Here is a 26,888-nt window from a genome sequence, read left to right as displayed (position 1 = left end):
GTCTGGCGAACGCCAAGTACTTAAGTTGTGGCTTTCTGCCAAGCGAGAGAGAGGAAGGAGTTAGTCAAAGCAGGCCGCTTGCCTTAGCAGTTTTACTCGGTTGCTGGTTGCCTTCCAGGCCAGAGGTTTAATCCTCTTAATAATTTTTAAACGTATTGTAGTGTTAACAGTTCTCTGTACTACATACGGCTCCCTGTTAATATACGGCCAATCTTCCACGTAGGCCGTTGTTTATTATTACAAAGTTAAGTTAGAGTTTAGTTAATATTTTTATATTCTTACGTTCAGACCACAAGTGGTTGGTCTCTGTATTCCGAAGTCCGGAAATTATTGTAAAGAGTGAAAAATAAAGGGTTTCGTATACCCTTCCTGTGTATCTTGTCTTCTTCCCACATTTATTGAACATAGCTTTAGTAAGCTCCCTGTTCCGAGTCAGGTTCTTGAATGTTCCCCAAGCAAGTAAGGAGAAACACTGAACCTGATAGCATTTACGAAAACACTGAACTTAGATCTACCTTCCTGAAAAAGATTTCGATGATGAAACACTATATAATCGATTAAGTTACATTACAAAAATGACAGTAAAGAGATTGTAAAGGAACGTATTGTGTTTATAAACCTCGGACAAAATGTGCTTTCAATTTCCATAAATACAAAATACATTTTGTTTGCTACGTCGAGCTCGGAACTGTTTATGGATTCTGAAAAGTGAAATTACACTGTTCGAAATAATAAATAATCGAAAACCAATACGAAATTTGAAAGGATCCCTTCAAGTAAAGTTCGCCTTCGAAAATCGTCGTTTAATGTTCGAAGACGAAACCAAAACTATGAAGACAAACAAATCAATCAAGCAAATTTCGAAGTTTGCTCCAGAGCCTTCATTTTCCATCAAACTTTATCTTCAAAAACATTCTTTTATGGTTAAAAGTCTACTAAGGACCTTTACTTGAATCTTCGAAAATGTGAAGAGAAGTTGGAATTAGAAATACATACCGTTTTTAGAAAAGTTTGAACGCGTTCGTTCGTTATTATTTTACTATTCTAGGGTGATTAATTCGTTATTGTTTTACTATTCTAGGGTGATTAATTCGTTATTATTTTACTATTCTAGGGTGATTAATTCGTTATTATTTTACTATTCTAGGGTGATTAATTCGTTATTATTTTATTATTCTAGGGTGATCGTATGGTTACAGAATTCCAACAGAAACAAACTGTTAGCCTCTTACAAAACGTTTAATTTTTACACGCCTCTACTCTCGAACTAAATTATACCCGAATTATTTTTTGTCCCACTTCAGAAGTTTTCGCATATATTTAGTTAGGTGCTTAGTAGTTATTTCAATATATTAAAATTGTTTGAATAATTAACAGCCTGAAAATTTTAATATTTAACTATCAGTGCATTTAAAGAAGAACCTGTGACCAACAGAAATTTCTTACAGATATCAACGTTTAGATTTCAGGCAGAAAATGAGTAGAAATTTGAATTTTTATTTCTGTTATTTTTATATGAATGTCTTCACAAATATACAAATTTGTCTTCACAAAAATATGGTAAAAATGTTTAAATTTAGTTAACAAACTTTCTTTTTCTAACAGCAAAAAAATCCTTTTTCTTTCCTTTTTTCTATTTCTTTCTTTTGTCCTTTTCTTTTTTGTTTTAGCCCAAATGGGCATTAAGCCTAGTCTCAAAACGGCATTTTGCGTTGAATCACTCAAAGCGCTGAATCAGTTTTCAGCTTGTTGCCACAAATATTATCGCCTTGTGTTATATTTAAAGTAATTAAATCATGAAGAATCTACATGAATGTATGTATGTTTTTCGCAGTGTGAAAAAACAACGGTACATAGAGTCATCAAATTTTGAATGGAAAATTTGAAGGGACAAATGGAAGCCTGAATTTGTTTCATAATCTATTTCACATTTTGTAAAGCTTTAGCGAATTTTTTATTAAAAAATTCAATAATTTCAAAGCAAGCAGTGGCAACACTCAGGTAATAAAACATTCTTATCGCGAGCGGGCGAGGCTGTCTATCCAAAACTCTAATGATATGCTGTTTTTAAATAATTTTAGCACAATATGGTGTTATTCCAAATGCTCTTTATTATTTTTTTAAATTACTGCCCTTCAGCTGAGTTTGAGTCCTTTGTCTTAACATAAGCGAAACTATTCTTGTCCCAATTTTATTGAAATGATGAAACGGCCCAGATCGTGTGATTAATCTTCTGTACTGATAAAATTTGTGCACATTCATGATTTCCGAAAAGAATCAATAACTTATCGATAATGAGGGTTTTCCTGAAGTTCAACTGTAATTGTGATTAAAGAAATCCTTCTTCAATTTTCGTTTAAGAAATTAAAAAAGAAATAATAGTAGCGTTTTTTTATTAAAAACAAAGTCAAAAGTGCATTTACCTTGTGTAGCGATGTACGCATTTGGTTTCAAAATGCCCTGAAATGAAATAAAAATACATCATTTTAATTAGAAACATCTTTTAAAACTTACAAATATTTTAATGTTGTATTAGAAAATGAATTCGTAATTTCTTTCTTCATAAAGTAAATTAGTTTTAATTTTATTTAAAACAGGTAGGATCATTATAGTGTTGATGGATACTCTCGGAACAGAAATCATTTTTATTGTTTTTGTTTACTGAATGTTCGTCATAGAAAATCATTTGAGGATTTTGTAACGAAGTTCACATGTTGAGAAAAAGAAATATTGCATCTTATAACAATCCTAGTCCTCCGAAAATACTTTTTTCCACTCTTGTATTATAAAGTAAAATAAACAAGTAAATTTCCTTGTCTTTTTACTCCATTTCAAAATCACCCCATTCGAGAAGTACATAAATTAAGATGGCACATCGCACGTTAGAATCTACCAACTGTTCTTTATCACAGAAATTATCAACTATCTATTTGCTACTAGTTGCAATTTAGCTCTTAAAGCTGTGGGAAGGAAATTCATTTTCCATTTATGCGTGTACCCTAGGATCTACTACAGGATTAATATACAAACTGAATAAATAATAACAGGATAAGTCGTTTCTGCAGTAATAAAACAGTTTTTATTTATTAATAAAAACTACGAAATAGGGAATAGTTTAAGTCTGCATGTATCCAAGAGTCTAACCATAGGGAAGTATTTTGAATGTTTTGTTTTGTTCATTGGGAAGCACATCAGGTTTTGGATTGCATATTATTCTTACATTAGGTGCCATTTTATATGATTACGTTGGTGTACGGTAATTTCATAACATTAATCGAATGATGCCATTACACGATAAGAAAAAATTATCCTTCAAAATAGCAATCGAATTTAAGGGCTACGATATAGGGAAATGTATCCATCATAACATTAATTGAATGATGCAATTACACGATAAGAAAAAATTATCCTTGAAAACAGCAATAGAATTTAAGGGCTACGATATAGAGAAATGTATCCAACATAACATTAATCGAATGATGCAATTACACGATAAGAAAAAAATATCCTCCAAAACAGCAATAGAATTTAAGGGCTACGATATAGGGAAATGTTTCCATCATAACATTAATCGAATGATCCAATTACACGATTAAAAAAAAATTATCCTTCAAAACAGCAATAGAATTTAAGGGCTACGATATAGGGAAATGTATCCATCATAACATTAATCGAATGATGCCATTACACGAGAAGAAAACATTATCCTTCAAAACAGCAATAGAATTTAAGTCTACGATGTAGGGAAATGTATCCAAGAGTAACCATAGCGAAGTATTTTGTTTGTTTTGTTTTGTTCATTGTGAAGCACATCAGAATTTGGATTGCATATTATTCTTACATTAGGTGCTATTTAATATGATCACGTTTGTCTACGGTTATTTCATAACATTAATTGAATGATGCCATTACACGATAAGAAAAAAATATCCTTTAAAACAGCAATCGAATTTAAGGGCTACGATATAGGGAAATGTATCCATCATAACATTAATCGAATGATGCCATTACACGATAAGAAAAAATTATTCTTCAAAACAGCAATAGAATTTAAGAGCTACGATATAGGGAAATGTATCCATCATAACATTAATCGAATGATGCCATTACACGATAAGAAAAATTATTCTTCAAAACAGCAATAGAATTTAAGAGCTACGATATAGGGAAATGTATCCATCATAACATTAATCGAATGATGCCATTACACGATAAGAAAAAATTATTCTTCAAAACAGCAATAGAATTTAAGGGCTACGATATAGGGAAATGTATCCATCATAACATTAATCGAATGATGCAATTACACGATAAGAAAAAATTATCCTCCAAAACAGCAATAGAATTTAAGGGCTACGATATAGCGAAATGTATCCATCATAACATTAATCGAATGATTCCATTACACGATAAGAAAAAATTATCCTCCGAAACAGCAATAGAATTTAAGGGCTACGATATAGGGAAATGTATCTATCATAACATTAATCGAATGATGCGATTACACGATAAGAAAAAGTTATTCTTCAAAACAGCAATAGAATTTAAGGGCTACGATATAGGGAAATGTATCCATGATAACATTAATCGAATGATGCAATTACACGATAAGAAAAAATTATCCTCCAAAACAGCAATAGAATTTAAGGGCGACGATATAGGGAAATGTTTCCATCATAACGTTAATCGAATGATGCAATTACACGATAAGAAAAAATTATGCTTCAAAACAGCAATAGAATTTAAGGGCTACGATATAGGGAAATGTATCCATCATAACATTAATCGAATGATGCAATTACACGATAAGAAAAAATTATCCTTGAAAACAGCAATAGAATTTAAGGGCTACGATATAGGGAAATGTTTCCATCATAACATTAATCGAATGATGCAATTACACGATAAAAAAAATTATCCTTCAAAACAGCAATAGAATTTAAGGGCTACGATATAGGGAAATGTATCCAAGAGTAACCACAGCGAAGTATTTTGATTGTTTTCTTTTGTTCTTTGTGAAGCACATCAGAATTTGGACTGCATATTATTCTTACATTAGGTGCCATTTAATATGATCACGTTTGTCTACGGTTATTTCATAACATTAATTGAATGATGCCATTACACGATAAGAAAAAAATATCCTTCAAAATAGCAATCGAATTTAAGGGCTACGATATAGGAAACAGTTTAAGTATGAATGCATCCAAGAGTCTAACAATTGCGAAGTATTTTGATTGTTTTGTTTTGTTCTTTGTGAAACACATCAGGTTTTGGATTGCATATTATTCTTACATTGTGCCATTTAATATGATCACGTTTGTTCACGGTTTTTTGATAATATTAACCAAATGATGCCATTAAACGATGAGAAAAAATATCCTTCAAAACATCAGTGGAATTTAACTACTGTAACAGCTTTAAATAGTATTAAAATCTTGTAGTTTAAATAATTTAAATAGATGAACATTAAGGTATTTGTGAATGGCAATATTTAAAACCAGACTCGAGTGCCACGTGCGACTCTCGCACGAAGAATGTAATTTATTTTTAAGTGTTAGAATATGTTTTCTCTTCTTGTTTGTATGTCGCCATTTTTTTGAGTGTTAAATAAAAGTTATTCCTGTGTTCCATCATTGGAGTTGCTTCATTTCTCCAAAGAAGTATTACACTACTTTAATGTAAGTACAACTAGTAACATATAAATATATAGTTCAAGACTTCGCAATTTGACAAATGCAGAAGCCTTTTTATGAACTTTTCGTAATATCTTCAAAGTAAATGTTCATTTATGAAAGATTCAAAACATGTCTGGAAATCATTTGACCGATTTTTTACCCCTAAACTTAATACTCGGAGGGCATCCATCATAGGATGAGGTCAAGCCAATGTAAAATTTAAAATTAAACAGAAAACCAATTTCAGATTGGCAGGGATGCTTTCAGGGGAGACACAAAATTCTTCAGAATTATTTTTAGCCCAAAAGAGCGTTAAACCCATAGGGCTATTAATCTCAAAACTGAATTTTGGGTCGTTTCACTTTTTGCGTTGGTTCGCTTTCAAACTGTTGCCACCAAATATTATCGCCATGTATTATATTTAAAGAAACTAAATAATGAAGAATCTACATGAATGTATGAATGTTTCTCGCATTGTGCAAAAACAACTGTACCTAGAACAAGCAAATTTTGAATAACGTAGTCCTCCAACCGAACATGAGCACTTGGAAGCCCTAATTATAAATTTCGAATTTTTTATTATCTATTTCAAATTTTGTAATCTTTTAACGAATTTTTAATTAACAGACTCAACGATTAACTCAACACAAACTTTCACAAACGAATTAAATCAACGATTTCAAAGCGAGCAATAGCAACACTGCACGAAAAAAAAAAAAGTTATCTCCAGCGCGCGAGATTGGAAATTATAAACGTTAGAAAACGCCCTTTTAGGTGTAATATAAAACCTGAAGGCTTTCAGATCTTCCTTTTTTTTGTCTTGAGCAAAGAGCATTTAATTGCGTTCAAAATCAATACAGCTATTGAAAATATACGCCAAACTAAGGTTGGTTTTTTGCTTAATTTTAAATAGTTGACTAAAATCGAAACCAAGCAGTTTGGCGACTTAATTCCTTACTTGGCGACATTCCTCTGCCAGTTGGCGACTTTTATAATCTTTTTAAAATTTATTTGACGACTTTACTTCAGTTAAAAAAGTTATTTATTAACCGAAACTCATATTAACTGAAATGCTGATCACAATGAGCAATGTATTTTTCATGTTTCATACAAAAGGGGTGATTCCTGTAATTCGATTACAATATCCGAACGGTAACATTAACTGCGGACACATAAGCAACATCTTTTGTATTTTCTGCTAGTATAAGTAGCTACAAATATATATCTTAATCTTAGATACAATGAACCCACTGTTGACGACAATTTTGTTAAGGGGACTCATACACCTTAAAACCCATAAGATGTTCGAAGAAGTGACTGTTGCAAGAATTGGGATAACTTACTTATTTTAAAAGCAATTACTACTAACTTCCTACAGCTGACTACATAATATAGCTGCTTTCTGAAATAGTCATCAGAAAGTTTGTGTTGCCACAAATATTTTATAATTTAATCCGCTTTGTGACAACATTTTTCGTCATGTTTCCAACTTGCGCGCACAGTTTAAAACATTCTGTTTCATAATTTAATTCCATATTTAATATATAGCTTTTATAACATTTGGAAACTACCGTGAACCTAAAATTCTAAAAATTTCATGTTAAATTTTTATTTTATTTTGAGTTAAGTTTATAAAATGTATTTTATTAACAAAATTTTTAATGTTTTCGTCCATAAAATTTTTCAGTATTAAAATATTCATCAGATTGTTGGTTCAGTTCGAAAATAGTGCCCATATAAAGAATTCCGTCGAATTTCAAGTATGTACCAACAACCATTTTTAAAATATCATGCGCGCAAGGTGGAAACATGGCAAAATATTTTGTCACAAAGAGAATTAAATTACAAAAATATTTGTGGCAACACAAACTTTCTGTTTACTATTTTCCAAAGAAGCTATATTATGTAGTCAGCTCTAAAAAGTTGGAAGTAATTGCTTTTAAAATATATAAAATATCTCAATTCTTGCAACAGTCACATATTCGAAGATCATGAGGGGTTTAAGGTGCATGAGTCCCCTTAAGCTGAGTGCCTTTGAAAGTGAACGGTATTTTCAAGAATATGAAAATATCGGTATTGAAAACCACTTCTCTGAGATGACCATCTTTACAGAAATATCAAGAGAGTCAAGTATCGTAGGTGGTCTTCTTTGAGAAGATTCACTATTATAATTTTTTAATGCTTTCTAACAATAGTTAAACTATTAATCTTCCAGGGAGGGGATACTAGTAAGAGAAAGAAAACCTTACTTTTAAGATATTATTTAAAGAAATTGTGTATAGTTAAGTAAATTGAAAACATATTTTCTCCCTTCTTTAAGCATAACTTCGTGCTACAACGGTAGCACACTTGGTGCGTATTCGAGAGGTCCAGGGTCCGAGTCCCGAAGAGGTAATTAATTACACATATTCTGCTTTGAAATACCTAACGACTCTACAATGGCGACCGAACTAAAAGGTAGTGGAGGGTAATAAGTCTCCACCAGGATTTGGCGATTATGTTCTCTGATACCCAGTCGTCCTTTAGCATGGGGAGTATATAAGTATTTTCTCTCTCTGCCTTCGTGGTGTAGTAATTAAAAGATAACTAGATGCGTATTCGAGAGGTCCAGGGTTCGAGTCCCGGAGAAGGCACATCTCTGGGGGGGGGGAACTAATTACTATACAAAGCTTAAATCTGATATCACAGTTTGCAAAGCAGATTTCGCCTTGTATTAACCTAAGCCGCTTTATAAAATCAAATATGTTCCGAACAGAAATTATTTTAATAAACGGTGGATATTGCATACTGTACAATCGTTCTAAATCTTCTTAAAATACCTTTACCTCTTACCTGGCCAAAAGAAAAACGTTACTTTGTTTTTTGCATCACATAAATTCCAATAGAACATACTTAATTTTGAAAATATCCTCTTTTACCAGTTAATGAAATGTTTTCGCAATTTCCTTTAAAAAAATGTTTACGAATTCTTAGAAGTATTTCTATTATAAAATACTTAGTTTTCTCTGACACCTCTGCGTAACTTGGCTTCAAAATTCCTATTTCTCTGAAGGGAAAGGAAAAAAAAAAAAAAAAAAAAAAAACAGGAAAAAATAAGACCCGGGAAAGAGAAAAGGCGAAATGATAAACATAACAGTTAGTTCGTTTACGGTAACATCGCTTGCAGAATAGAGTTTCGGATTCCAGTTTGGCAACAGAAATTGTTTACTTTAATATTGTCTCTAAAATAGGAGAGAATAATGTTCAACAAGTTATTTCTCACTGTTTATTTTTCTAGATGAAAGTTTCTCCGAATTGCCAGTGAGTTATTAAGAAAGCTTTTTTCGATCGCTTGCTTCCGTAAATGAAGCGAAGAGAGAAGATAAGGGGATTATGAGAATAGAAATTGGAACTTCTAAAGAAGGGAGGTCGATAAGGAAAGAATTCTGCGAACCTTTCATTTGTTCATATTACCGCCACAATCTGCTCGCTGTCATGTATCTTCTTTCAATCTTGAGTTTTTTTTCAATCTTGAGTTTTTTACAGTTGTTTTCCGAGTGTTTCAAAGTACCATTTGTTAAAATTATGATTGTTTCAAAGTTTAATTTGAAGTACACAAGTAGCTTAGTGAAGCATGAATTTATTATACGTATTTTTGTTGCTTCAAATTTAATTACAATCTATTTTCTCAAAGCTGAATATTTCATATCAGACATAAATATTGGGTCAGTACATAAATTCGTACGCATTTTTTGGTAAATTTTTAAATAATATATAAAAAAACACAATTTAACATTTTAATCAATTATATATTTTCCTCTATTATCTACAATGTCTCGCCATCTTACAGGCAGCTTTTTTTATGCCATTGCTGTAGAAAGACTCTGGTTTTGATGCAAAAACACTTGAAAATTCATTGTGTGCATCCTGTTTAGAATTTGAATTTTTACCCAGTAAAAATTTTTGCAAGGCAGGAAATAAGTGAAAAGCACTTGGGGCAATATCTGGGGAGTAAGCAGGATGTGGCAAAAGCTCCCAATTAAATTCACTAATTTTTTGCAGCGTTGTTCGAGCCGTATGCGGTCTAGCGTCATCACGATGAAACAACACTTTCTTGATATTCACCGATCGTGGGCGTTTTTTGATCAATTCTGAGTTGCTGAGACTGCAAAGTTGTTCACTATAAACTTCTGAATGAATCGTTTGATTTGGTTCTAACAGTTCAAAACCTCCTGAACGGGGTTCACCATGAATGCTGCTTTTTTCAACTTAATTTTTTTAAACCATTTCTGGGCAGTGCAACTTTTAAATTGTTGATAATTCTACAACTATTGTATGCAGATTAACTAAAGGCATAAAACGTAAATGGAACACTAGAGCAACATACTTCAGTCACTTACTTTTAATGCAAAAAATGTACAATTTCGAAATAAGCAAGAGTAAAAAACAGAGCTCAAAGAAGGTGAGATATACATATACGTTTGGTCGGATTGCAACAAAAAATTGATGTGCACAACTAGCTGTTATAGCCCTACCATATATAAAATTTCAACTTTGTGTTAATTGTTAAAAGCTAATCCTTTTAGTGATACGTGATACATACAGAGGTACGTACACACAAACGTACAGATGTCAGGAAAATATATTTGTGAAACAATTTCAAATCCATTTTCAATATATTTTGGGAAAAAGGATCTTTATTCTGTCAGCCTTATCCTTTATTTGTTGTTATGTAAAAGTAATTGTATTTTTTAGTTTATCGTATTTTGTTTCAGTAAGAATTTTACCTTATTTAAGCGTTTAAAGAATTTTATTTCCATAAACCAAATAAAACACAATTTTTTTCAACAAAATTAAGAGATGACATTGGTTAAATCTTTAGACACACAACCCATTTTTATTTCTACAAACATAAATCCACGTAGTTATCTTTTACTTAGGCGCGTTCTTAAAATAAATGTCTACTTATTTTATTAAAATTTATTCTTTCTCTACTTATTTTACTAAAAGTCTGAAGGTTGGTTTTTATGTGCATAACATAAAATACTTAATTTATTTCATTTAAACTAAAATTAAGCCTCTCATTAATTTTTTATATAAAATAATAATACAAAAATGAAATAGATAGTATTACAAATTTTCGTTAACAGTATATTGTAAATTTATGAATTATATATTTTTATGTTAACTAATTTAAAGAAATATTAAAAAAAAAAAGGAAAATAGAAAGAGATTTAAAAAATAACATACATTCTTAAAGTTTTAGATTGTAGTCCTAAATATCCCAATTAATTAAAAATAAAAAATTCCAAAGATTAAGAACATAAGAAAATTAAAAACGTAACATTATGCAAATATTTCATTTCCCTTCTTAAATAAAAAATAACAAGTATTTTTTCAGTTAATAAAAAAAAGATTTTACAGCTTGATAAAGTTAAAATTCAAGAAGTTTCTTCGAATTTAAAAATCTGCTACGTTTTCTGTGTATTCTTTTAACATAAAATGGCATAAAATTAAAAACTGAAAATGTAAGAAACGTATGTTTAAATTTTGAATATTCAGTATTCATTCCATATTCAGTTCATAATAAAGCATATGAAGAAACTCCAAAACCAGAAGCACAATGGCAAACTCCAAGAGAACGGAATACAAAAAATGCCAAACCCAAAAATGAAATAAGAAATTTACTTCGCTGCATTGTTGGTTGGTGCTAGGAAAGAAATAGATCAATCAACCTGTTTCTGACCTATAAGATACACAAACTTTAAAACAATCCCAGAAAAAGAATCCTGTTTTTGTAAAATTAAATTAATTAATTAAATTAATTAACTTTTAATAAAACCAATTAATTAACTTTAGTTAATTAAATAACTTTTAATAAAACCAATTAATTTAGTTAATTTAATAACTTTTAATAAAACCAATTAATTATAATTAATTAAATAACTTTTAATAAAACCAATTGATTAACTTTAGTTAATTAATAATTTAACTTTTGATTAATTAAATAACTTTAGTTACTTAATAATTAAATTAATTAAATAACTTTAGTTACTTAATAATTAAATTAATTAAATAACTTTAGTTAATTAAAATAATTTTTGTTTCTATTAGTCCAAAACCTACAGGCCGAAGTACGCAGTGTAACAAATTGTAAAATTATAGCATCAAAAACATAAAAAAATGTAAAAAAGGATAAAAAATTAATTTGAGCAGATTGAGTCAAAAAAAAAAAACCACTATTCAAATAAAGGAAATCTAGTGTATGAAAAAAAAATTACCTAAGTTTCGAAATCACACAGGCCTGGTTAAAATTTTTAACAATTTAAAGCATCAAAATCATAAACAAGCAAAAAGCTTAAAAATCTAATAATAATTTTTAATTTAAGTGGACCGAGTCCAAAATAACATGTAAAGCATAAGGAATCCATCTTCTAAAAAACTGTGAATGAAAATTTGATCTAAAAATGTAAAATGAAAACGAAAAAAAGTAAAAAGAGGAGTTAGTTATTAAAATCTGTAACATTAGTGCAGCAAAAATATTAGTCCTCTTTAGAAGCAAAATATACTCGTATTACTAATGAGCAATGATTTAACGAGAACCCGGATTTAACGAGGAAATGGAAAATACGTGGTTGATGCAAAATGGAAAATACTTGGTTGATACAACGTTAAGTCTATGGGAGTATAACTCGTTTGTAAAGGTTATATGTTGCATTAATTTTTTATTTATTTTCAGTTTTTGAATGCTTTGCGTTTTTCCAGTAAAAATTTATTATTTAATTCAAAAATATGAATTACAAAGGTAAAAATATTCCTGAATCTTTCTTGCACCTGCAAATTTTGGAAACATGCCCTTCAAATTTTAAATTCTGAAAACACAGTCACCACAGTGCGGTGATTTGCAGATGCTTTTTTTTCCCGCGAAACGTTTTGCGATGATTTTTAAAACTGAGAAGTTTTCGAGTCTTTTTATAGTTGACAATGATGTTTTTTTCTACGATATTTTTTCCTTTCTCGGTGGATTTGTACGTTATTTCCACACTTTTACTGGAACCGTTGCCAACATTCCACTGAGAAATTTTATTAAGTTCAGATTATGGATCGAGCGTTTAATCGATATTCCAACAATAAGAATTCTACTATTTGTAATTAGTTCCATTTCGAGTTTTAATATCTGAAACTAATTTCGATTACAGTTTATTTTTTATCGATGACTGACATACGTTAATAGGTGATACTTACATCGATGAAAGACGCGTTGATATAATCAGAATCAGGAACTCCGGGAAGTGCCTCCAAAACTACACGGTTATAATCATCTGTAAGAAAAAATTATACAAGTACATTAGACAATACGTATCAAATATATTTATACATTAAAAACTTTTTACATGTTATATTTAACATACTGTTACGAATTTTGTACATAGATAGGTAATTTTACTGCAGTTATATGTGAAATTGTTGTATTTTTCTGTGTAATGTAAAGCGAAACATATTTTAAGAGAAATCTATGCCGGCAAAATACGAATACAGGGGCAAGGGCATTTAACAATGAGTAAATGGGTATCTCGGTAATTTGGAGAGATATCGTCAAGCTGAAAACGATTTTTTGGTGAGTTATTTTGTCGCCAAATTTGGCGACCATTTGGCAGTATTTGTGTCCGGTTCTTGTATGACCGTAATATGGATTCAAATTGAATAAATGTAATTTACCACTAATAGGGAACTCAGGAATAGTTGCACAATTTTCGAAAAGGTATTTATATTGTTACGAATTTTATACTTAGGTAGGTAATTTTAGTAGAATTATAAGTAAAATTGTTGTATTTTTCTGTGTAATGTAGCGCGAGATAAATTTTAAGAAAACGTTATGCAGGTAAAGTAATAACGCAGGAGTAAGTTCATTTAACAATGACTAATGGGTATTTTGGTAGTTTGGCGAAATATCGTCAAGCTGACAATGGTTTTGGTGACTTTTTGTCGCCAAATTTGGCAAAAAATTACCTAATGTCACCAAATTTGACGACCATTCGGCAACATTTGTATCCGGTCCCTGTATCACCGTAATATGTATCGAAATTGAATAAACGTAGTTGACTACTGTGTTATCTGTAACAGTAATTCTACCCTTATATTGCTGTCCAATAATTTCGAGAAGCAGAAAGTACTAGAAATATCTCGGCGGCCCGTTAAAACCTATTTAAGACCGAAGAGAGAATATTTGCTCTCAGTTGCTTAGTTATTGTTGTGCGAGTCGTTAGTTCCGCGTGAATTGAGATATATCCGAGTTAGTTTTCTCTTTATATGAGCTTTGCACTGCGTTGTGTTTAACGTTTTTATTAGTGTAATTCGTAATTAATGACTTTGTGATACTGTGAACTCTTATGTGAGTATTTCTGAGGAAAATTCTAGAACATTGAAATGTTTCTGCTGATAAAATAAATTTATTAACCTATCAGCGGACTTGTGTGCATTCAATTACAAAAACATACGCATGCCACAATATGTATCTTATAAATATGTCTGAGGTTTCAACGTATTACGCAAATTAGGCAAATACTTTTAAGTATCTAAAAATTAATCTATTGAAGTCGTCGAATTATTTACATAAGTTTGAAAGAATATACGACATAACTAATGTTGCAGAAAACATTTTCATTGGCAATATTTGAAACAAAGCTTTCGTGCCTTACTAGTTCATTTCAAAACGTTAGAATAAATTTACTAAGATAAGAGCAAAAGCAGAAACTAATTAACGAAAATTTATTTTTGGGACTGCGCGACCGAATCGATTGTTGATAGAACAAAAGGAAGTCTTTTTAAAACAAATTACATTAGCATAACTTAGTAAGATAATTATAACATTAAAATATTTGGTACACAGACTTTAAATACAAGCTTTTCTGCCAGCCTACAGTACTATCAACCATGATATTTTTCTTCATTAATATATTAAGAAAGAAAACAACTATTGCATTAACAATGTTTAAACAAAGAGAAGGTATTAAGGATACTCTATTATCATCTTCGCTTCATTGTATCAAGTAGACTGAAAAGGCATTTTAATGAAAAGACTGGAGACGTAGGCCAATAAGTCTGGATTTTGTTTTTTAATGTTATTTAATAATTGTTAATTTTAATGATCTAAATTTTGAAATAATACATTAGTAATGCGAGGTACGTTCAAGTATTTATTAGCGCAGATAGGTTAACTTTAAATGTCGGTTCACTTTTCAAACTGTTGCCACCAAATATTACAGCTCTGTGTTATATTTAAATAATTTAAATTGCAAGGATTATGTTAATTTTATTAACAGTTAAATTTTGAGTTTAAGTTCCTTTCCTGTCGATTCTTAACTTCAGCTTACTACTTCCGGTCAGAATGTAGTTTTAGAATCACTCTGAATACTTAATGAGAAACAGCGGTATTTAACCGCGAAGATATACTTGCTCAGTTGGAGAGAATCAGAGTTTCTGATTTTTACGCGTCTGCCCTTTTGGCTACTCTCTTGCAAAGCTGTTATTACGCTCGGCCGTACTCAGGCCTTTGATAGCTTCGCAGTCAATTAGAGTTAAAGGGCCAACTTGGTTAGAATCTTGATACCTTCGGCTATATCTCTTTTTAGTTTAAATTAGTTTTAGTTTAATTCTTAGTCTCTTAAGTTCAAGCCCAAGTGTCGGCTTTTATTGTACACTCCAAAACGGAGTTCTGTTAAATCTTATTTAAATAATAAACGGTTATTTACCCTTTCGTCTTCTTGTTTCTTGTCACACGAACTCAAGCGATTATTCGCTTAACAGTTCTTAAGTTCCTTCACGTTCAACAATAACTTAGCATTTACAAAGTTAGGAACTCTACAAAATAATAACTAATAATAATACAAAATAATAACTAATAATAATACTAATAACGACGGTACCTAGAACCATCAAATTTTGAATAATGTAATCCTCCACCAAATATGTTCTTCCCTAATTTTCCCTAACTATAAGCCCTAATTTGGAATTTGTTTTATTATCTACAGTGGAATGACAAAAATATGGAAACACCTTGTGAAATGCATGTTTGAAAAGAAAGATTGATTTTAATGAAATATGTAGGTGGCGCTGGCTTTTTTGACTACTGACGCCACCTATACAACTTCGTAAATGTGCTAAACAGTTCAGTTGTTTGTCGGAGTACTGTTATGTGAGGTTGTCATTGCATTATGTCAGAGTTAACAGACTTCGAACGTGGGCAAATTGTTGGAGCACGTATGGTAGGTGCTTCCGTAAGCAAGGTAGCCGAGGTGTTTATTGTTTCAAGAGGTACTGTATCGAAGATTTATTCCGCATATTTGAAAAGCGGAAAAACATTATCTGCTAAATCACAGCGCGGACGAAAGTGTGTCCTGAGTGATCGTGACAGACGATCATTAAGGACAATTGTGACGAAAAATAAGAAGACCACAGCTGCACAAGTTACTGCTGAAATGAATGTTGTGTTACCGAACCCTGTGAGTACCAAAACAATTTGAAGGGAGCTTCATAAACAGGGCATTGCTGGCCGTGCTGCAATTGAGAAGCCACTCATCAGTGATGCTAATGCCCGTAAAAGGAAAAGGTGGTGTTTAAGTCATAAAGGCCTGAACTATAGAGCAGTGGAAGCGAGTAATATGGTCTGACGAGTCTTCTTTCACATTGTTTCCCACTTCTGGCCGAGTTTACGTCTGGAGAACGCCATCTCAAGCCTATAATACAGACTGCTTGTTGCCAAGAGTGAAACATGGCGGGGGTTCTGTTATGGTTTGGGCAGCCATATCGTGGTTCTCTGCTAGCCCCATCATATCTGTGTCAGGGCACATGACTGCTAAGACTTATGTGAACATTTTGGCCGTTCATCCCATGGTACAAACTTTGTTCCCCGATGGTGATGGTGTCTTCCAAGACGACACAGCCCCTGTTGACACAGCTCACATTGTCCAGGACTGGGTTTCTGAGCACGAGGATGAGTTGTCCCATCTCCCCTGGCCACCACAGTCACCAGACCTGAATATTATCGAACCTTTGTGTTCTACATTGGAACGGAAAGTGCGTTCTCGTTATCCACCGCCAACATCGTTATCTGAACTTGCCACCGTTTTGCAGGAAGAATGGTATAATATTCCCTTGGCAAACATACAGGAACTGTATTTATCCATTCCGAGAAGACTGCAAGCTGTTTTGGATGTCAACGGGTTTCCTACACCATATTAAGCAAAGAAACATGTTTTTTTAAAGGTGTTTCCATATTTTTGTCCAACCCATGTATCTCATATTTTTTCAGATATTAAAGAATTGTTGATTAACAAACTCAACGATTTCAAAGCGAGGAATGGCAACACTGTACGGGGGGGTGGAAATTATCTCCACACGCGAGACTGTTTATCGGATAAAAATATATTCATTTTAAAATTATTTTGCGATACTGCTATTGAATTGAGTGTTATGGTTTAAGTGCGAAAATTATTATATTTAATAAATAAAGGTGACACACAAAACGTTAAAAAACGCGCCCTTGCGTGTAGTGTAAAATCTAAAGCCTTTCAGTTTATATATTTTTTATGTTATTCATAAATTTATTAATCTGCTTCTCCTAAAGAATTCTTGTGTTGAGTGCGTTTGGGTTCGTAATAGTTTGAATGCCTACAGATCCGATGAAACGTTAATAAAATTTATTTTTATCAAATAAAAAACTTCAATGTTCCGGTATTATTCACAGAAGTACTCGAACAGATTTTAATAGCATCACAGAGTATAATTAGAAGTTACACTTCAAACTACAAAGAACGTTAAACACAACGCAATGTAAAGCGCACTTTAAGAGAAAGCTAACCCGGAAATATCTCAATTCACGCTACACTAACAACTCGCAACAACAACATAAACAACTAGAGCAGATCACGGATCATCAGTTTGCTTCAACTACTGAGAATACACTGGTGTGCAAAAATTAAGGACGAGACTGTTTTTTCAATATAACTTTGTACAAAAGCTTTCCAAATCAACACATTTAATACCGTAAGATCCCCAATACGTAAGGACATGAGTAATGTAAGCAACACTTACTAAAAGAGAAATCAGAGGGATAAAAAGAAGCTTTATTGAAAACGTAGCATGGAGCGCAATGCAATTGAAGGCCGAAACATCCCTGTGATGTGTGTCCAGCAAGAAACATCCGGTCTTTAATAGGGGATATGATCTTCCCTGACTGCTAGGCAGGTTTCACAGCGTCTGCCCATGCTGAGAATGAGGGTGTCAATGAGTTGTTGAGGCATTGCTGCCCATTCGTCTTGCAGCGCCAATTGAAGCTCCGGAATCGTTACTGGTGGTAAGGTACGAGCTGCCAAGCGTCTGCCAAGAAAATCCCATACATGCTCGATGGGATTGAGATCCGGAGATCGTGCCGGCCAATCCATACGTTCAATATCCTCACTCTCTAAGAGCTGTTCGGCAGCTACTGTGCAATGACATGGTGCATTGTCGTCCATGAAAAGGAACTGCGGACTTATAGCGCCTCTAAAAAGACGCACATATGAAAGAAGAATCTCGTCACAATAATGGGTCCCGTTGACTGAACCTGCGTCGAAGATGTGAAGGTCTGTACGACTACCAAGCATGATGCCTCGCCGAACGAGAACACCGCCACCTCCATACCTGTCCCTTTCAATGATGTTCGAGGGATGATTGCGGCTTCCCCGCTCTTTCCAGATGAGTATGCGATGAGAATCGCTACTCAGACTGAATCTGCTCTCATCTGTAAAGAGTACTCGTCCCCATTCATTGTCTCTCCAATTCCGATGTTCCCGGCACCACAGAGAACGCCTTCTCCGATGGGCAGGCTTTAGAGGTACACACCGTACATCATCAGGGCATCGTGCAAACAGACCACCACCGTGCAGTCTTCTGGCCACGGTAAAACGCGATATCGGTCGTCCAGTCGCCTGTGTCGTGTGTCTAGAGATTTCTCCCGCTGTCTGCCGCCTGTTTCTTCTGGACTGTAAGGCAATATACCGGTCATCTGCGGGTGTGGTTCCTCGTGGACGACCACTACTAAACCCCCGGATAGCTGTTCCTGTAGTTTGAAATTGTCTCCAAAGTCGTGAAACGATGCTGTGAGCAATTCCGAACTCTGCAGCCACACTTGTCACACTGCGGCCTTCCTCCAACTTCCCAATGATTCGACCTCGGGTAAAAGCATCCAGATGTCGTCTAACAGATTGATTATTCGCCATTTCTCGCTGAGGCAGCAGCTCGGTGTGATTTTAACTGCTATACGGCGTGCAATCTCTTTGCCAGAAATACTGATCTTACACCGACAACATGCTTTATACTACTCAGACACTCCCCCATTACGTCTACCTGCATATCTGCGCATGTGCTACCGTACATCACCTTACTTAATCTCCTGATTGGTCTTTCTGTCCGCTCTGCCTCTTCGTTCAGCTGATATGCTAATTTTTCGACTTTGTCCTTAATTTTTGCACACCAGTGTAGTTACTAGTCAATTTAGTTTATGGCCCTAAGGCCAATCACCCCAATTTTCTTGAACTATAGTGCAATCGTACCTTACACCTGGAGGCGGCGCTGTTATTTTGACAAAGCCAAGAGTTCAAAGCACAAAGCGAATGAATTGAACACTGTGGTCTAATACTCTTGAAATGCAGTCTCTAATTTACATAAGTACTATTTAAAGTCTTTTAGATACGCAGAATGTTGAAACTTGGGATTCCTTGATCCCGTGACGTGAACCAGCTAATGGAATTTATTTATTTCCGAAGCTGAAAATAAATTAAACTTCAAGGCAAAATTTGTAGAAATTTAACTGCAGGTACACTTCGAAAAGAAAAAGGGTGGCAGCTCTATATCTTCCGTTCTACTAGACCGATTGACGAAATTCAAATTGCGTTTTTCATGTCTCGAAAACGAGACTTAGAATATATATTAGATTTATATATAACATTATTCTAATTTATGAAGAAATTCAAAAATTTATCTTGGCGCATTTTATTTCAGTTTGAGCCAAGACTAATGAAGCGAACTTCTTATATTTATAGTAACCTATATTCCTTTCCTTTTTTTCATTGCAGACAATCGGAATAAAGTCATCCTTCATACTTTCAGAATAATTTTAACAAAATGCGCAAACCACATTTGGCGTTCTTATCGCTTATAACAAATACACCAAATTTCGAAACGCGCCAATATATAAATTCATGTATATCTTAGAAAATTTTGAATTACATCTTCTATGTGATGATATTAAAATTTTTTAGGTTATAATTCAAATTTTTTTCCCAAGAATTTATAAAAATTATTTAAAAATACGAATTTTAAAAATAAATCATAAAAAAATGGGCGAATTTTATTTTGAATGAACCTCAATTTCGAAATGTGAAAGGAAGCTTCAAATACATGTAACAAAAAAAGAGATATTAACAAATATATACCAAATTCAATTAACAATTAAAATTTTGAGAGCTGATTTTTTAAAAACTAATCTTGCGATGTTTACTAAACTTGCCAGTTTGGCATAACTTGAGTTGTAGAATCAAAGTATGGAAAAAAAATGGCATATCAATTCAGAAAACGTCCAATTTTGGGTCAAAATACGTATATTAGATCAATGCTACATATAAATCTAATACATATCCTAAGTCGTGCTTTCAAAGGCATGAAAAACACATGCCTTTGAAATTTCGTCAGTGGACCCAGTAGAACGGGATATATAGAAATGTCCCTTCGCCCCCCCAGTGTACTTGAATCATTTAAATAAATTAATTTAATGTTGAAATCCACATTCATAATTTATGTAAATGGGGAAATAATCCTGAAAATTCATTCGTAAGCTTTAAGTCACATGTTACATGCCGACGAATGGGAAATGAATGTAAGTAAGGTACTGTAATCCGGCTAAAGGAAAACCCCCAAGCTCAAACTTTGGTAGTAAAAATTTTACAAATAGACTAAAATATTGAATAATGATTCATCATTATTCGATATTTTAGAGAGATAAAATAAATGATAAATAAATGATTATGAGATTATGAGATTAAATAAATGATAAATAAATGATTATGAGATTATGAGATTAAATATACGATAAATAAATGATTATGAGATTATGAGATTAAATAAATGATAAATAAATGATTATGAGATTAAATAAATGATAAATAAATGATTATGAGATTATGAGATTAAATAAATGATAAATAAATGATTATGAGATTATGAGATTAAATAAATGATAAATAAATGATTATGAGATTATGAGATTAAATATACGATAAATAAATGATTATGAGATTATGAGATTAAATAAATGATAAATAAATGATTATGAGATTATGAGATTAAATAAATGATAAATAAATGATTATGAGATTATGAGATTAAATAAATGATAAATAAATGATTATGAGATTATGAGATTAAATAAATGATAAATAAATGATTATGAGATTATGTGATTAAATAAATGATAAATAAATGATTATGAGATTAAATAAATGATAAATAAATGATTATGAGATTATGAGATTAAATAAATGATAAATAAATGATTATGAGATTAAATAAATGATAAATAAATGATTGTGAGATTAAATAAATGATAAATAAATGATTATGAGATTAAATAAATGATAAATAAATGATTATGAGATTATGAGATTAAATAAATGAAGTAAATAATAGTTGATAAGCAGAGTCACCAAGTACTCGAACTCCACTTACTACTTTGTCAGAAGAAATACATGTAGTAGAACAAAAAGTTTCTATTTAAATTTGTATAGATTTAATACCATCAGCATGAGTTGTGGTGAATCGGTTTAGGCCTTTTAACAGTGTTTTCAACTGTTGGGTCATATTTTCATAGTTTTAAACAAATTATGTGCTGTGATTAGCAATTGCTCTCTCTCACTTTATGTAGCTTTCACCCGGCTGCTGAGATATTCCTAGTATTTTCTGCTTCTCGAAATGACTGGAAGGCAATATGATGATCGAAGTACGGTTACAACTAATATAGTGGTCAATTACATTTATTCAATAACATTACTTACAGTGATACAGAGACCCAAGCGAAATGTCGAGAAAGGGTCGCCAAGTTTGGGGACAAAATAAATAGCCAAAACCGTTGTCAGCTTGGCGATATCTTGCCAAATTACCGAGGTACCCATTTACTCGATGTTAGTTAATGTTTTCTTACTTTTCCGACATAGTTTGTCTCTTTTAGATTTTTCGTATGTTGCATTGCACAGAAAAATACAATAATTACACATATAATTGCAATAAAATCATCTATTTATGCACAACATTCGTACAAAATAGTATAATTTGATGCTAATAAGCAACAACTTGCAGTCTTCCCAAATGAAGTCATTCATTGAAAAACTGAAAAGTACAACCAACAAATATCTGTATTAATAAAAAATCGATATATGTCCAACTTGAGAAGAAAAATGAGAAAGGTTTTGTAACTCCTGGAAATAGTATCTTCTTAGTAAGTATAAAGATCTGTATGATCTCTATTTGAATTTTAATAAATATAAAAGTAAGGTCTTTTTCTTTGTTACTGAAAATGATATCAAGATTTATTTCTCTTACAAAGTGGTATTCTAGGTTTCATGAAGCTAGAATAATCAAGATTCTTTGGGAAATATATCATATATATTTCTTTCCAAATCATTATCGTTTCGCGTAATGTCCAAATGAGGCACGCTGTTGTTTTATGTTACTTTCCGTCAAACAAAGAAGGTATTCGGAGAGGTTTACAAGAATAAAAATCATACTTAAAAGGTCTTAGCTAGCAAATGTATTCTTAAGCATCGTATTCAGTAACATAAAATACAGCTGTAGCTATTCCATCATTGTAATGAGTGTCCACCTTCTATATTTAGACATTCTTTTTAATTCTGGCAACAGTGGCTGCAGTTTTATATTACACATATATTAATTTGTATGTTAAACACGTATTTGATAGAACATGTTTATTAAAATTTTTTCTAAGAAAAGAGATTTTTTGCTTTATTTTTTTAGTCCAAACAGAGGCTATTAATCTCAAAATAGGATTTTACGTTTGCTCGCTAGAAACGGGATATCGCTTTCAAATTGTTCCCATCAAATGCTATCGCCCTGTAATATTTTTCAAACAAATTAAATGATGAAGCATCTGCATGTATTGTAAGTATGTTCCTCGTATTGTGAAAAAGCTATGATACCTAGTGTCGTTTAATTTTGAATAAAGTAAACCTCCACCTGAACATGTCCCCCTGAAAAACATGAATTTTGAATTTGTTTTATTTAATTAAAAAGAAGTTTATGTTTACTATGTTTAATTAACATAGTAAACATAAACTTCTTTTTTTATAATAAATTTATATTATAGTTCTGTTATGTAATAAGTTTATATAGTAAATATGGTATAGACTTCTGTTATATAAGTTCATATAGAAATTATAAACTTCTGTTTTGTTATAAGTTTATATAGTGAATAGATACTTCTGTTATGTAACACGTTTATATAATAAATATGTACTTCTGTTATATAATAAGTACATATAGTAAATATGTATTTCTGTTATATAGCAAGTTTATATACTAAACATATACTTTTATTATATGATAAGTTTATATAGTAAAATATACTTCACTAATAGTATAATACTGCCTTCCAAAAGTTAAGGAATAGCAAGTTTTTCAAAGCTCACCATTAAAAAAATGTCAGTAACGTTTAAATTCACAGTTCATATGCATGAGAGTGACGAAGTTTAAGAAAATATATGCAAAAACAATAGCTACCACTTTTATTTTATTGAAATGAATACTTATATAGGAGTTGGAGCAAAATACAAAAACTGTAATTTTTGTTCACGGATGTTGATTTTCAGCTGTTATTTCAGTTTCGTGGACAATATCCAGTTTTTTTTTATTGAGATTACGGCAAAGCACACTAGGGCTATCTGCCTGAGGGATGCCTTCGTGGAGGATTTTATAAGGGAAACTGGCTCCTATACACGTTGTACATGGTGAAATTCACGAAAACGCCTTCGCAGCCAGCCTGTTCGCGGGATTCAAACCTCGGATCGAACTACCAGTGTTCACGACTTTTACCGCTCGGCCGCCGGTGGACACAATATCCAGGAGTCTAACAATGTCCAGGAGAAGTCGTTTGTCGGATTCGTTGAGGTGACGGGGGATAGGATGGATGGAAATGGGGATGTCACAGCTGATGCTGCTAGACGTCTCAATGTCTCTTGTAGTGTGGTTCACCGACTGTGGCATCAGTTTGAATCAGAGGATTCTGTGTCTAGAAGACCTGTTTCAGGCAGACCTAGAGTTACAACACCCGTGGAAGACCGTTATTTCCAAAGGAGGAGTAACATTACTGTGTCTCAGCTCATGACAGATAATATAGTAGCAACAGGAACAATATAAGGATTTTTTGTGAGAATCTCAGCTACTACAGTGTGCAGACGCCTGCACAATACAGATCTGTGCATAAGACGACCAGTTGTTTGTGTCCCCTTGACCAGAGGACACAGCGGTCCTCTGTTGGTCAGGCGAAGGTCTCCTGGACCAATCCCCAATGATTGTCTGTTCTCTTCACAGACGAGTCCAGGTTCACATTGCTGATTGATTCAGGTCGTCAGCTGATCTGGAGGGAACAACGCACCAGATGCAACGAATCCCGCATCGTGGAAAGACAGACACAGTAACAGGGGTGGTGGAATAATGCTTTGGACTGGGATCTCTCTCGGTGGTCACACTGACCTGCATGTGTTCCATGGAAAAACTTTGAGCGGTGTGAGCTAACGAGACGAAATCCTTGATCAATATGTCCGACCATATGCCGCTGCTATTGGCCCTGGATTTCTTGATGGGCAAACAATGCGCGACCACACTAAGCTCAGCCTGCTGAGGAATATCCTCAGGGTCAGGGTATAGAGCGGATGGAATAGCCATTTCATTCTCCAGACCTGAATCCGACAGAGCATCTTTGAGACTACCTTGGGAAAAACTGTGATATACAGTTTCTGCAAGGCTGGATTTCTCTGCCAAGAGTGGATGTTTTTGCTGTAACTCATGTTTACGTTGGACGTTAGAAATATTCTGTTGTAGCATTCATTAACGAACTGTTTAGTGAACAAACATGTCCTGTAAATTTCTTGTTTCTATGTTGCTTCATTCACAAATTAGACACAAAAAACATGTTGTTCCTTAATTTTTGGAGGACAGCGTATGTTTATACAGTATATATACACTTGCGTTTATATAATAAAAATGTACTTCTGTTATATAATACGTTTATATAGTATATATATACTTCTGTTGTATATATTTTGTATAAGATTATATACTAAATATAAACTTCTGTTATAGCCCTCGAAATACATTCAACGGTTTAATGATAATATTTACTCCAAATGCGTTTTATATAATTCATAATTACTTATGTAATTATGTAAATCACGATTAGATGAATGCATTACACTTACATAATCGCTTATATAATGTGATTACGTATTTACAGATATGCATTACCCAATTATACAAAAGCTGTAATTATTCCTCACGCAAATTCGTTTTACATACTTTTTAGAAGTTTATATTTACTCATAAGCCCTTATATTACGCATTTTCTGCATGAAATATTTAAGCATTCTGTATAATGCCAAACTCAGCATTATATAGGATCCTCACGTATTTTATATAATGCTGGATTTCTCACTTTATTGGTAACAGTTCGTTTTATTTGAAATGTATCTTAATGTAACTATACAAATGCACATGTTTACTAACAGTACTCAACTGTATTTAATAGCATATTCAGCAATAAAAAGAAGACATGATACAATAATTCATAAGCATGGAAGCGTCTGAAAAACGCGCTTAAGAGAATAAAGTGCGTAATACAGAACACCGTGCACTTTGAATCACCAGGCAATGAATTCATTTTCTCTTTAAACAGCGCTACATATTTCACTGTCCCTCAGAGACAGTGAGATTTAGGATTAATAAATCAAATTTTGCAGAAATGACAGCTTTGTCTGTTCTACAGAAATACGGAAGAGGCCATTTTAAAGGAAGGGGAAGGGAAGCACTTCTCTCGATTGATTCATCATGAAGTTCAACTCGTTTTTCTTCTCCATTAAGAGCTTCATTGCTTTCGAATCATACTTAGGAAGATTTGAATTTTAACAAATGCTTCGAAACTGTGTTAAACTATTTATACGCTTATCTTTTGGTTTATTAAAAATTGGCAGTTATTTTTATTATTTCGGTTCTGTTTTTATTTTATTATTATTTGTTTATGGCAAAGCACTCGAGGGCTAACTGCCTGAGGGATGTCATCGCAGAAAACCCATGTTACGCATGGAAAATCATGAAAACGCCCATGCAACCAGTCCGCTCGCCGGAATTCGAACTCCGGACACAACTACCAGTATTCAACGACTTTATCGCTCTTTCGCTGAATGGCCTATTATTTCGGTTCAGTTGTAGAGTCGTTAGGATTTTTTTAGAGGCAGAAAAGATGAAAACTAGCAAACGCCTCCTCCGGGAATCGAACCACGGACCTCTGGAATACCGGCCCAGCGTGCTACCGTTATACCACGAAGATACGCTAGGGAAGTGGGAGAAATACCTTATATACTCCCTTTTTTAAAGGGCGACTATAGTTTTAGGGAACCTAGTCGCCAAATCCTGGGTGCGGAGAATCATCATCCACAACCCTTTTAATTCGGACGCCACTTGTAGAGACATTAGTTTAATTCGAGGCCGGAGAGATGAAAAATTAGCAACCGCCTTCGCCGGGAATCGAACCACGGGTCTCTGGAGTACCGGCCCAGCGTGCTACCGTTAAACCACGAAGGCACGCTAGGGAAGTGAGAGAAATACCTTATACAGTTGCTCACTTCATCATTAAATTACTTATATCTTTAATCATACGTAATCATATATTTAGCACTTATTTAATTATTTCTTTTAATTAATCGTTCAATTATATTTTCAGCATTATTTTTATTTAATTATATTTTATGTAGCGATAGATATTTGCATGTGCATTTTGTATGGGGGAGTCATCAAAAATTAAAGCCAGATACAAGTATCAATTTCTATGCGAAAATAGGAGAAATGTGCTGCTGAATCATTGTATTGTTAGTATGAAGATGCCGTGAAATTGTTGAGCTTGGTATAAGAGAT

The 26,888-nt window shown here is 32.8% G+C and overlaps 1 protein-coding gene across 2 annotated transcripts in view; it reads right to left on the bottom strand.

The window, feature by feature from the left end:
* The window catches only part of LOC118184887 (receptor-type tyrosine-protein phosphatase kappa-like), a 640,424-nt gene that overhangs the window by 177,350 nt on the left and 436,186 nt on the right, over positions 1 to 26,888 (bottom strand). For both annotated transcript variants that reach the window (XM_085812648.1, XM_085812647.1), the window contains exons 3-4: positions 12,903 to 12,979; positions 2,424 to 2,460 (exon numbers count right to left, since the gene is read on the bottom strand). In XM_085812648.1, the coding sequence (XP_085668774.1) occupies positions 2,424 to 2,460; positions 12,903 to 12,979 (114 nt within the window). The remainder of the gene's footprint in view (positions 1 to 2,423; positions 2,461 to 12,902; positions 12,980 to 26,888) is intronic.

The sequence above is a fragment of the Stegodyphus dumicola genome, chromosome 3 (assembly GCF_044657685.1).
Source record: "Stegodyphus dumicola isolate Sdum_Otavi_A_Nest chromosome 3, ASM4465768v1".
NCBI classification, from domain to species: Eukaryota; Metazoa; Arthropoda; class Arachnida; order Araneae; family Eresidae; genus Stegodyphus; species Stegodyphus dumicola.
Note: the sequence above shows the minus strand (reverse complement) of the source record. Positions and strands in the feature narration are given on the sequence as shown.